Genomic DNA, 14420 nt, shown 5'->3' on the forward strand with positions numbered 1-14420 from the left:
ACACACACACACACACACACACACACACACACACACACACTAGACTAGACTAGACTGTGTTTGTTAATGAGATCAATTGTCTAAGAAAAGCTGCTCTGCGGAAACTGTGATGCTCATGACCGGTATCGTTGGTAAAAATGCAAGAAGTAATGCACTAATAAATGAATAAACATAGTTTGTATTTCTACTGGCAACAGTATAAAGACATATGAATGGCATATGGCCTGTGCTCCGCCAGCCCATGTCATCACTGTACAGGGACCGTTTCCCAAGCAATCAAATCAGGCAATTTAACCAAGAGATGCCACGTATCTCCCAAAATATCTCCATTATCAGAACTGCTGCGGAACCTTGATGACTAGGCAGTGCTGCTTCACACAAACGATCATTATGTTCACTGGAAAAAAATGACATACTTGAACATTTAACCCCCCCCCTGTGTCTGAAAGATTAATGAAATTGCACCAAAGTGTGTGTCCAAGTTTGTGAAGGTCCATGTGCAAACGTTTGTGCATGTTTGTGCCCTAAATGTGCAGCGTGGTGCCTGCAGGGCCCGGCCCTATAATCTGTTAAACGGGGCACCGTTCACCGATTGGCCTCGGTCGCTCACTATACACGTGCACGTCCCGGCACAAGCAGCGCTCGTCTAATCTCCTCGCTGTCATTAGAGAAGGCAGCAATCTGCTGAAACGCTGCCGTGCTTTCGCTACCTATCCGCTCTCACAGACCAATCGACTAGAAGCTCCCGTAGCTCAATCCTCTCCCAGCTCATCACATTACACACAGAACAAACATTCATTAGTACAACTCACTGCTGTGAGCTTCCTACATTATGCGTAACGAGAGAATCTCAACGTGACTCCAGCCTAATGCTCGTCCGAAAAATCTGCATTGCACCACTTGATGCTGCCAGATTAATCATGTGAAAATCTCCACTCCTGACTATTGCACTGCTTCCTATCTGGCCTGCAGGAATACTCACTTGAGCCAATGTAACTAATGCAGCACCCAAATGTGTGCCTGCTGCCCCCCCCCTTTCAACTAATGCGCTCCAGCTTAAGGCTGAGTGAACAGACACAATAACACCTTCAGGCCGTGGTCCAGCCAACCTCTGCATGTTACCTCAACTGCTTCATCCATCAGTCCGCTGTCTGACCTCGCCTCGGTCCTGCCGGCTCCCCAGCGGTGCAATTATCTCCCCATTCCAGTCGATAAAGAGGCACTGCCCATCTTCTATTGTAAACTCAAATGTCATTCTCTCAAAAATAAAAATCTCTCTCTTCCCGGACTATTTCTCTGCTGTTGTCCCAAGACTAGTGCTTACAGCACTTGGCACAAACATGACTCACAGAGGGAAATGACGTCATTACTTTGGTCGCTGTGCGAAGACAAAAAAGGGCATTTACAATGCTTTTCCACTCTTCTTCGCTGGTGTTATCAAGCATTGCCTAAACACCGTTTAAATCTGCCCCCCAAGTGTCCTGCAGCTTCAATGAGAGGATGGAACATTCAACACAACAGAGGTTTATGTTCAGATACCCGTTCTGATCATAAATAGCAAATACTCACTCGCGGTATAGTCATTTACTTAACACATGTGTTTTTATGTTTTATTATCATTCAGCTACCTGCATTGGGATTTATATATTAATATATTAAGGTTTATATACACCACTAAAATGTGGCATGCTTTGTACCTCCATCCCCAGCAACGGTAATTCAACAAGAGAAGAAGAGAAAATGTTTTTATTTGTATTTTTAAAACACAACTACATGAAGCTGTTCATTAAACCCATTCTATAACTATGGTCTGAGCCTAAAGCAGCGTCACTAAAGAAGCTTTAACATATCGGTCCACCTTAAGTGAATAGGCCGATTGAGTGAATGAGCCAATAAGATAGACGGGCTCAACGCCATCGGGAATCCGGGACACTGGTTGAAGACGGTACCGGGATCAAAAAGAGTAAGTGTAATGTTAAAGGTAGAGGATATGATGACTCGAGGGTGTGGGTGAGGAAACTTAAAGAAATGGAAAAAGCAGGACCAGAATTGAAAAGTAGAAAACATCGAGAAAGAGAGAGGATATATGTCCTGAGCAGCAGTGAAGACACTGAGTCAGAGGCAGCTGTATCAACACATTAACACAATGACTGGCAGTGGGTGAGAGAGCTACTGGAAGTAGCGCAGCACATCACTTTTTCCACTTTCAACCACTGATTAATGGCTTTATTGTTTGGTCACCACAGCTTCAGGGCTGACGGACTACAAGATTTCAGCTCAACTTGTGTTTGGTCGTGATGCTCAGCTGCCAAAACCACCCTCACTGATAGACGCATCATCAAAACTGAAGCACTTTAAGCACAAGGATCTATGTGGGGCCACCTTTGATTTGGAGTTTAATTGGGTCCAAATATTGCAGCGGTTCCTTCAAAATATGACATATTAATATAAGTACCTGTACGGTTACACCCACTGAAAAAAACCCTACTTTTGAGAATCCCAAAACCCTCAAAGATAGTTTCTTCTTTGTGGTCTTTACTTTATTAGTTCATATAAAGCAACATGAGAGAAAGAGTAGCAGATTGGTGTGCATCTTCTGAGTCGTCATAACGCACCGACCGCAACACATTCTGATTGACTGACAGCTCAGCCCAGCAATAAGGAGCAACGTCTGCATGCACGTCACTGACCTGCAAAGCCTCCAAGAAGCGGAAGGAACCCAGCCGCCGTCCTCGAGGTACCAGACAGAACGTGGAGTTGTACAGCATCTCTCTGTAGTCATACCTGTAGGACGACAGCAATGAAGACAAGGCATCAGGAACAGAGAATGTGTACTCACATGTACAGTGTACTAAAAGCAGCAGAGGAGAGAACAGAGAAGGCACCTCGAACCACGGAATACCTGGAAAGCGACGAGAGTACTTTCAGGAAAAAAAAAAAATCTCAACTTTGATCTCGACTCCTCTCGTCTTCCCTCCTCCCCCGTGAACCCCCTCGCCCTCTCACCTGCACATCTCAACAGCTCTCCCTCCGTCCAATCTAAGCCTCAGTCAGCACTAGCTTGGATTAAGGAGCTGCTTGGAATTCCTTCGGTGTTAATATTACATGTGTGCATGCGAGAGTGGATCTCTGTGTTGCCTGGGGTGGGTTTCATTGGAGAGGACGGAAAGTTTGCACATTCTATTTCTCAGTTCGTTACTTGACACTTTTCAATGCTATGCCTCATGTGCATTGATCTGAAACACATTCTAATGAAAAATGTATCCCAAAAAGGTGGCTGGCAAGTATATACTTCTGTATAAATGTGTGTTTTTTGTTTTTTTCCCCAATTGCCAAGTCATTAATGGAGCAATAAAGAGAAGCTTCATCTAAACCCCAATATTTTAGAGACTGCTGCAGACACTCAAGGCAGCAAACTAAATGTATACTGGTGTAAAAGGAATATACACAAAGACACAAGACGGAGTTGATTCCCAGGTCGCCTTTTTTGAGCCATCTTAAAAATTCCAATACATCCAACTACAGACCCGTCGTTCTTTACCACACGCTGTCATGTTCCGTATTGAAATCTGCTGGGTTTAGGTTTTGATAATGAGTGTTTACCAAATGTCGAGCAAAGGATTTTTGAATTCTTGAAATGTGACATCTAAAGTTTCTCCTGGTGTATAAGCATCTTTTCATTTGCTCTACTTCTCTGCATGGCCTTGAGAGCACATGATGGAGTTTTGTTAGGCTACATTAACCGTAACGCACAAATTACCAAACACAAAGTCGTGTTCTCTTGTTGTTCTACAGTTTATGGGGGTCGCAAATGAGTGTAAAAATATCAACTGCAATGTTAAATCAACGTCTGGTGATTATGCAATATTTATATCCATATAATCCCGCTTTAGACTACACATTTACAGTTAACAGCCACCACGGTGAGTTTTGAGAAGATCAACAGACAAAAAAAAAAAAAAAGCATAAAATCTACAATTAAGCTTGATGCCATCTATAGCAATAAACTGCAATGCATCAGAAATCCATTATCCACGAGCACATATTAGCCGGCTAAAGTAAAGAACACTAAAGGCCGGGCCGCCTCACAGATGCTCCTCTGATCTGTGCGTCCATTATGAAACAACAATGTGATTCACCAGTTTGACTCCATCACAGCTACGTGACAGGCTATCATTTAGCATAACAAACAAATAATCCAGCCAGAGGCACAGAACAACTGACCCCCTTTTTCCCCCAGGCCTATTAAAACTAAAGTATAGGTCCATATCTGGGCCCTGGCTGGCCGTAAATCTCCCATCCATCCCATTTCCTGTCAGTGCAAACTGTCAGAAGAGACCAGATGTTCCTCTCCCTGCATACCTCCATTCTCCTCTCGTCTTCCAGATGGCTGCCTGTGGGGAGGAGCAGCCTCCCCGGTATGCTACCGCATGTCATTGGAGACGTTAAGGATGAGCGTTCAAAAATATCAGCTCCCGTCTCGGGGGTGCATTTTTCTGTTGTTTTTTTGCCTGTGCATGTGTGGTAGATGTTCCACAGATTGGTCTCATTAGCAAAAAGAAGGATAGATCTCAGTGAGGAGGAGTTAGTCACACCCTGCATGTCACAGCGATGTCAGTGATCAGCTCTACATGATACGAGGTAAATCCATGCTCGTCCCAGATTCCCCCCCAACACGCAGATGGCTGCTGGTGAGCAGAGCAGTCTCATAGCAGCAGATTCCTCATCACCGAGTAATCACACCTTCCTATTGTGATACAGTGCAAAAATAATTGAATAAACGCTGTAATAAAGCTTACTAAAATTAATTATTGATATTATCAATACCGCAGGACTAATATGGAGATACACTACTGTTCAACAACAGGCTCTGCACCATCATTATCTAATGTAGCATCATAATTGCCCTTGAAAAAATTATTTTCATGCGCATTGTGAAGAAAATGTCACCATATAATGTAAAAAAAACAAAAACACTTATTTGAAACAGCACAGGTATCCCCCAAGCATACCAAAATCTATTTAAAGGAGTCATCTTGATCATCCTAAAGTGAGATTATGTAAATAATTAAAGCAAGCTGTAAAACAGTGTGTACCACTGTAGAGCTGTGCACAGGAGAGGAGTTAACCTCAACCAACTGTTCGGTGTGAGCACTCTATGGGTATGTTTCTTGACCACGCAGTCGCGCCTGGTTAGAAACTACCATCATGTAGGGATGATAGATCTTTTACATGAACACTGAATGTGTTTGTGAGGGAGAGAGAGAGAGAGAAAGACATGGAGACAAGTAGAGTTGGGTCCACTTCTGGTTTTTGCCGTTCCGGTCCCAGTGTGTAAGCTTAAAGGAATACCTCACGCACCAAATGACCATTTTGTTTTTAAATATCAATCAATAAAAATGGGCAAAAACTGATGAAATCCTTCGTGAACTCAAGTAAATTGAGGCCAAATTTAACAACAGCAAAATTATAAACATCTGTTGACTTCACCACCACATCTCGTATCAATAATCAAACTGTCTATTCTGGGACATATATACACATAACGGTAGAATAGTAAACATCACCTTTTGTTTGAAATGCTGTGGGAGATGTACCGTTATGCTTTCTCCTATTAATTCAAGGATCATTCAATAATTGTCGCATAAAAAGGAACTCGGTGTGATTCACTGAAAGAGAAAACGGGATAACAGGAAGAGAGCTGGGTCAAAAACAAGATCAACCAGTCTCCTAGCAACAAGAATGGATGGTGTGAAAAATAAATGCATGTCTCACTCCGTCAAGAGCCCGAAGAGACTCAGAAGAACAGCCCAAGTGTTTGTCTCTCATCATCTGTGTGGATCACACACACATTCACAACAACTCAATCCCCCCGAACCGGCTCCTTCTTCTACATAAGTGAGATGAACTGTGTATCAAAATATATGGTATCAGATACCAGATCGGACGATGGTCCCAAACACCCGATCCAGCTATTTGAGTCTGTGCATCTCTCCTTGGTAGTTATTGTAATACAGTAAGCTGGACTAATTAATTAGAAAAGTGCAAATAAACGGTCATAGATACAGTCAGTCATCAACAGTTTAACCTCTTGTGCCTTCATCTGTACCATGGTGCACAACGTGTCCAAAGAGGGGCCTCAGTAGTGTAGTTGAATTAAACACAATGCTTAGAAATGTTCCTTTGAATAATCCAAAATGACTTCCAGACAGAGAATATGCCAAAGCCTGGATTCTTGTAAATCTACTGCCTCCAGTTCATTGTGCAGCCATCACTCATCTTGGTCACAGGAAGAATCCTCAACGACTGGGAATACCCAAAGACGAACTTCAGAGGGGGGAAAATGAAGATGGCAACTCTAATACCATCTCGGCTCCCTCACCCGTAAAGACATCTCATCTCATTTTCCGCTTCCTCTTCTCTGTCACGTTTCAGCCGAGCTGACGTTGCCAGGACTGTGAGTTGAAGCCAGAGGAATTCCAGCCTGAAAGGCACCGAGTGAAAGTGACTGTCGTCGGATGAGAAAGGAAAAGATAAAAAAATAATAAAAAATAAAAAAAACAGCGGTTGACAATCGCCTGCTATATCCGAGCCCCACACAGCCAGAGCCACACACACACACATAAAGCCTCAGTTTGATCTCGACACACATCAGAGTGACTTGAATAGCTCGAGACGCTGCCGGACCCTCTCAGACTGGCCGGCTTTCTTTCCCCCTGACAGGACGGCGCACCGAGAGGTGGACATGTGCGACACATGGTGACAGGCCCAAAGGAGGGAGAGCTAGACGAGCATCAAATGGAAACAAATAAACCTCACGTTCCGCAAGACTTGCATTAGACCTCGTATGCAAAATTCATAGATAAGTAGTGGTTTGAGGCCTCAAGTTCTGCATTTTGGCCAGCGCCATTATGGGTTTTGGCTGTCGTCAGCTTGTTTTCTTTTTGCAGCCAGTGAACAGAAGAGGCCATATTTGGACTGCGGACGAATGACGCAGAGACACTGTGGTAGCGACCTGTCAATCACAAGAAACCCCGCCCTAAAGCTCACTCTGCCTTATGGTCTATTTGACTCTCAATGGGACCATAATTTACTAAATCAACATCATGCTGTATTGAAGAAGACTTGAAAGGACTTTCATACAATCAGACTTATTTTTTGCAACCAGAGGAGTCGCCCCCTGATGGCCAGTAGAGAGAATGCAAGTTTAAGGGATTTCTGCATTTGGCTTCACTTTTCAGAACCGGAGGTTGCCGCCTCGTAAAGATCAACACTCACACGCCGTGTTTTCATCATCACATGGCTGTTTTGATCTCCAGGAGGCGATCAAACGGCTGCTGGAGATGTGGGGTTGATGAGCAGCACGCACACTCGTGTTCCACGGGGTTCATTAGTCATCAAGATGAATATCAGAAAGCAGACTGGTATTAAAAGAGTGCATCGGGCCTCTGAGAAAAGAGATCCCTGAGGATTGTGGGCACATTAGACGTCAGCAGCGGTTTTATGGGATCTGGTACACTCAACAAAAGCAAGAAGCCCCCCCCCCCCAGAGAATATTAGATTTTTCTCTGTGTGTGAATTAAAATTTCACTGTGATACCTATTCCAGCAATGCAATACAGTTAACAAGTTAACTTTAAGAGAGAGGACACACAATTTAGTGGACAGAATAACTACGAGGAGTGTGACACTTACTTGCCTAAAGTTATGGAGCTTAAAATACTCCACTGGCCTCGGGACGGGAGCACTGTATGAATGAGATTCACTGCAGGAGCTTGTACTTTATGGCATAGTTAATCTGGACTGTTTTACCTGCAGCCATGATAGATGAGCAACTTTTTTTTAAGCGATGAAGCTCGATAACGTTGCCTCGAGCAGGAATGGGGACGTAGCACTGGGGGGGGGGGGGGGATAGCAGCAGAGCTTTAAGGGAAAATAACATTTTAATTTATTGAACAACAAGACTTGATTACACAAGCATGGCTGTGTCATGACACCTGGAGGCTGAAGGTGCATAATTAATTATTCTGCTTTGTCCTTTAACTTCATCATTTTTTTCCAAATGTAAATGGCCATTGCACAGTTATGCGTTTAAAAGTAAAAAGGTTTCTGTGGTGGATTATCCAGTACACATTGCATTGTTTTATTCTGAAGTCATCTAAAAAGAAAAAGACAAGTTAAGGAAATGTCTCCCGTCGTGGTGAAGCATGAACCCAAGTACTACAGTACAAACATCAACATGGTTATTTATAACTTGTGAGAAAGTAGAATTGTCTAAACAAACAACAGGCATAAGAAAAATCAGAGGCAGTTCAACGCGGGGATAATTGCTTAATTTTTACAAGTGGACAAAAGTGCACTTAAAGCTAGGGTTAGTAACTTTGATAAACGAGCAAGAGTACACTAGTTTTTAGAAATGATCCCACCCAAAAACCCAGCCCTGTCTGGCCAACTCTTTCCAATGAAAGCAGCTAGCAACGTTAGCTCCATGAATGGCTAAATCAAGTGCCTTCAGGCCTTCGTCCAAAACCACTCTCCCAAAAATGATCATAATGAACATAACCACCAAACGTGACTATTGACACCGCTACAAAGCTAGCAGACTGTGGAATACTGACGGGAAGACAGGCAGGTGGCTCGTACAATCACGGTTTGGACGAGCTTATTACAGTCTTGCAACAAAGAATATTTTCCTTTTTTTTGTTTCATCATTTGATTCATAGTGGTGTAATGAGAATTTCAACAAACCACAACAAAAATGTTTTTGAAGAAGATCACCAACCTGACCTTTAAATCACTGCCTTCCTTTGTTTTCAGTACACATAACAGACGGAGGTGCAGAGTTGTTAGGTTGTTAGAGACACTTCACGACGGTGCGATACCTCACATCGCTGATTAATGGGCTATAAGGAGCAAACTACCGGCTCCACCCAATATGACTTTTTGAAAAACAAAGCATCTGCTCATTTCCTAAAGGCACCTCTGGCTCACCCGTCTTCCTCTGGTTAATGAGTTCAAAGACGGCTTTATAAAACATTTACAGACGCAGAGAGGTGGGGGGTCTCGAGCTCTGCCATAGTTCTACATGACCCCAGGTTAATTCACCTAATTACTCGGCTTTGAATCTTCCATCACGCTTCTTTTTCTTGTTCCCCCCTCTTCTGTATCCATCCATCTTAAGCCCTCTCTCAACCAGCAGAACCAGAAAGCAAAAAAAAACAAAAAAAAAAAAAACACTTTCATCTCTACAAATCATCCCTCCCTCAAAATGGAGGCATACATCCCCCTCGAGTTAGTTCCAGTAAGCGCAGAACATACTGACCAAAACACACAGATTTATCAACATCCATCCAGAGATGTTGCTGCTGGATTCCCCTGAATCCGTCAGGAGTTGGGAGGAAGCGGCCCACATCTCTAATCAGCCATCCATCGGCTTGATGAGGCTGATGAGAGGGATGCTTTGAAGTGCTCTCCGGATGCCAAAAAACCACAACAAGGGAGTGTTGGAGATAATGAAATGAACCCGTTTATGGAACAGCCATTAGAGCCGAGAACGTCAAGGCTGACTTGTAAAGTCAGGCAACATAAAGATGTCAGTCAGGCACATCGGGGTCAAACTAGTTGGCCTTCAGTGGCCAGGGAGAGACTTGTGAATGAATGCGAAGTGTTGTGCATTTTACTTAGAACGCATCGTACATTTCCAACTAGGACATTGCTTTTGTAGCAAACCCTAAAAAAAGGGGGGGGGGGGAGGAATTGTCTAGAGCTGACAAACTCACCGATTTCTTGGTCAAAAATCAACAACATGGCTCTGGTAAATGGCACACTGTAAGGATGAATGAAAGTCCCAGAAAGTGTGTCTCATCCAGAACCAAAAGTTGAAGGTTGAGCAGAATAATCGGAGCGGTCCCTGAGCTCGAGAGATGGGGCCTCGCTGCTGCCACCGCACCGGCTGTTCTGCATGAGAGATAAGTCCGGGTCAGGAATGTCTCTGATCTGGGCCAAGCAGCGACGGATGAAGGGAAGAGATACAAGGATGTTAGGAGGCCGATCGTGATGAAGAGGACAGAGGGATTGAATGACAGAGGTGGAGAGTGAAGCAGAGGGGGAAAACACAAAACGAGTGATGAATGGATTGCGAACCAGCGGCGGGCGAAAGGACGGAAACGGGAGAATAACAGAGGCTAACGAGGACAGAATACAGACGGGGAGGAAAGCAGCAAAATGAGGAAGAAAGATGTGGATGAAATAGATGGTTATGTATGAATGCATCAGCATGTGGACCGATATATATTTTTGTTTTTACTAGGGTGAAGACTCCTGTCAGCTCCGAGACAGCCTCCTGCCTTCAATGGCAGAGCAATGTGACAACAGCCGTGACGGGGAGAAGAAGGCTTTGTAATGTCTCTCTAAGTTCAGAATACGGGATGCTGTCAACTGAATTTGCCATCAACGCACCATCAAATGGACTTGTGAGCCGTGTCTGATCTGATCCAATCCATCATGCAGAGAGAGAGAGAGAGAGAGAGGGATTTAGATGAAGCCTGCCTGCTGAGGAGAGCATCTGCCTGGACTGAGAGGCCCGTTTTGAAGCATTTTGTGTGTGTGTGTGTGTGTGTGTGTGTGAGATTTGGGATGATATCGGAGCGGAAGTGCATCAGCCAAACTGGAGGACCATGTACGAGGATGTGTACAGGCATGAGGTTTTGAGGCATGAGGAGAGTGAGTAGTAAGGGGGGAGGAAAAAGGAGACAGTTCATGTTTTTTTTTTACATGAACTGACTGTTTACATCTTAACGGGTTGCGGCCGTGCGACCATGAGCGTGTGTCCATTTGGCAGTTATGACCAAGGTCACCACAGGGGATAATATAAAGCCGAATATCCGTAGGGGGTCAGCTGAGGTGGATCATCGAAACTGTCCCCGCCAAATGTCACACAACCCTCAGAGGCAAGATACAATGTTAAAGTTCAAGCTCACTGGAAACCATCTTAAAGAGCAACATTTCCCTCAGAAAGAGAAAGTAGTTCCAGTGGAAACGAACGTTGAACGCACCGGTGATCAGTAGATACCCAAAGAGACCAATACATTGTTTTTGGAAAGATGTTGCTGCCAAATGTTAGAAAATGTAATTATGTTTGTGAAAACACAGGGGAGGAGGAAGAAATGGATGAACGGATATCTAGAAACTTAAACTAAAGTGGATGTATAGACACCACTAGAGGTAAGTGAGGTCCTTTTATTTGTGGTGAATCAACCCTTTAAAAAAAAAAAAAAAAAAAAAACACGAGAAAGAGAGAAAATGAGAGTTCATCCAACCTGCTGATGACGGAAAGCCTCAAATGCACTGGGAGAAGAATGACTATAGGCCCAAAGCTACTATGAAGTAATGAAGTCGTGAAAAGGAGCGGCTTCATTCTGCTGCCGAGAGAGTAAATGAGCGTCTCGCCAAGTCAAGCCGCCAAAAAACCAAGTGTAAACACAGTCTTTTCTCTCTCAAGAGGCAGAAGATGATTACCTCACAATTAAGAGACCACAGAGGAGAGAAGCCCCATTGCCTCAGTGACGGAAAGAGAGATTACAGGGTGGCGGCGGTACTAATGATGGGGAAGGGAGGAAAAAAAAAAAATGTACTGCAGTTTATCCCGGAGGATACACAAAATTGCAGGAACTATCGGAAATGTGTGACACTTGGCTAAATACAAACGCTTGACTTGTACGACGCGTGAATGGCGTTTACGACCTGGACTGGCATCTCTGGAAGTCGTTCTCACGAAGGCTTGTATTGAATGGAGGGTCAGCTTTGCAGTGTGCCCCTGCCTGCCACCCCTTAGGTTTGAACCCATCTAATAAATCCTCACTCACTGATGCGAGGACCATGGGGGAGGATCTAATCCTATACTGGTGCCATGATACACCACACACAGACACCGACACCGACCCATCTATCGGCTGTTACCGACCACAAGTGAGCCCCTGCTGAATGCACAAGCTCACGCCTTTAAAACTTTTCATGCACCAACTACAGAAAGGTGAAGTAAGTGAAAGTAAGAGGATGGGGCAAAAGTTCTATATAGTCCCATTATATTGGAGAGAAGGCCGTCATCCCTACGGCTCCAAAACAATACTGATTGATAAACATGTATTTTTGATTTTCGTGTGAACTGTCCTTTTGAAAACAGGAAATACCAACACGGTTACACAACACAGGATGTTGAATGGGTGACACTATCACACATAAAAGCATGTGAGGTCAAAGTGAGGGCAGAGGGGTTGTAATTACTTTAAACCAGTTAAAGCACAGTCGTCACTTTTTACTCGATGGGACATGCACACCACGCCTATTAACGATAACCGTCTGAGGCAGCAGAGTTCCTCTGCATCCTCTCAGGCACAGACCGGGCCAGAGCAACGCTTCACCATCTGTTAATAAATTCCACGGCCAGCAGTGCTCGCTGCTGCGGGCAGGTAATTAGTTTGAACAGCGGGAAAGATCAAAGACAAACACTTCCTGGCCTGCCCTCAGGCTGTGACCTCACAAGGGGAAGTCGCCGATTTCACCGTGTGAGAGAGGGAACCAAACTGTGTTGAGCTTAGTCAACACAATGAGAGTCCAAGTCAGTTCAGTTTGAATCAGCAGCAACTTTTCCTTTTGATAAAACAGCTTTGAGTCTCTGGCATTATTCACCAGTTCTCATTCAGCTATTCTGTTGCTGTTCTCCTGGACTTCATTTGGTGAATTTAACAATAATGTCTAAATGGTCAATCAGTTAAAGACTGCAACAAAGAAGTTGAATAAGGCCCTCATTTCATGGAAGAGTTGAGACTATCACATACTGAGGGTTATCTTCATGTGTGCTGGAGCTTCCCTTCTACTCAAAGAGCAGATTAAAGCCCTTATCTGACAAAGTGGAGTCCAAAGAGGACAGCAAGAGATAGCATATCACACAGTGTGTGTGTGTGTCACTTTTATCTGATGATCCAAGTCAGTACCCAGCCAAGCCCCACAACATGGTGGCTGGTAATTTCTGTGTGGTTACACGAACACAGCCCAACATGGTCCCCAACGGTGACGGTGATGCAGCTCCAGAGTCCCTTTGAGAAGACTCGAGGACAACCAACTCATCAGGAGTCAGCTCCTCTACAGAAATAGGGGCTATGTATTGTTGTCCTGTAATCCCCTTAACCATTCCAAAAAGTTATACATGAAATATTTAAAAAATATATTTTGTGGCACTGAGTCAAGAGTCGCACACGTCCGTGGGCTTGGCAGGTCTATTCTCCACACTGACTGAGGGATTAACAGCCCATAGGATTTGGGTGGCCTTGATTTTAAAGTGCTGCTTAATTCTGCATGTAGCTCTCACAACATACTTAATTGTACATGAGGGATAATTGAGAAAGCACCCCCCCGTCCCCCCCGTTATGCCGAGCAAGCAACTTATCGGAGTGTTTGAAAGCACTGTAAATGTGCCTCGTGTGTCACGCAAACACCGGCGTGCTGAATCACTTCCGGAAAGTTACATCTTTGTTGCTCCATCGGTGGCACTTCAGATGGCTTTGTTAAAGAAACTCATCAAATATTAACGTGGGATTTACTTATTTAGTCATTTTAGATCAATCTCTGTTACTACCCTTCGCGTCATCTCAATCACCATGAAGTGCTGCTTGTGTTTCATTATACGTTTCACTTTTTCGACTTAGATCCACTCCCCTGCCTTAGCGTTTCATCTGGCCCGACTTGATCACATCTGTCAAGGAGCACAGAAACTGTGACATGTGCCTCCACACGATGACAGAAAAAAGCGCTTCCTTGGAATGGACCGCACTCTGCGTCTGGCCCATGTTGGGACGTCCCCTTTTTCCTCGTCCCCACTCTCCCAGCATTCCAAGCGGAATACATCACCTGCACATGTCTGCCAAGGCATACATCATTCTGTCCGGACGTGAGAGAGAGAGACGAAGCGTAGCAGACAAATGGCGCTGCCCTCTGTCCTGAACAAGTAGCCTCCAAAGAGAGAGTGAGAGTGCGGCTAAAGCCCATTCAAGCAAAGGTAAAGCCAAAGCATTTGAATAAGAGAGAGTGTGAAAGAGAGAGAGAGAGGCCACTAAAGCACACAAGACTAAAACGGCCGCATTGATAATGCTACAAGTTGCCAGATTTTGATTGCTTGAATTAGGCGTACCAGGTCATACCAAGTGACTGGCCGAGAGCTGAAGTCAAGGTGACGTAGAGCTAGCTACTTCACAGGCACTGGTCGTAACTATTGAGTGATGAGATGGGAACTTTGATGGTAATACCCTCTGTTCACCCTCGACCTCCCTCTCTATAAATCCTGGCAGTGAAAAATGAGACGGCGAGTCGACTGCGTGCTTCTGGGAAAAACGGTTCTAGTTTCCGGGATTAAGCAGATTGATTAAT

The 14420-nt window shown here is 44.4% G+C and overlaps 1 protein-coding gene across 1 annotated transcript in view; it reads right to left on the minus strand.

The window, feature by feature from the left end:
* Positions 1-14420, minus strand: part of LOC116397863 (exostosin-1a-like) — a 31724-nt gene that overhangs the window by 8973 nt on the left and 8331 nt on the right. The window contains exon 2 of the mRNA XM_031873737.1: positions 2691-2784. Coding sequence (XP_031729597.1) covers positions 2691-2784 — 94 coding nt within the window. The remainder of the gene's footprint in view (positions 1-2690; positions 2785-14420) is intronic.

This window comes from Anarrhichthys ocellatus, unplaced genomic scaffold (genome assembly GCF_004355925.1).
Source record: "Anarrhichthys ocellatus isolate YVR2014 unplaced genomic scaffold, GSC_Weel_1.0 scaffold74, whole genome shotgun sequence".
NCBI classification, from domain to species: domain Eukaryota; kingdom Metazoa; phylum Chordata; class Actinopteri; order Perciformes; family Anarhichadidae; genus Anarrhichthys; species Anarrhichthys ocellatus.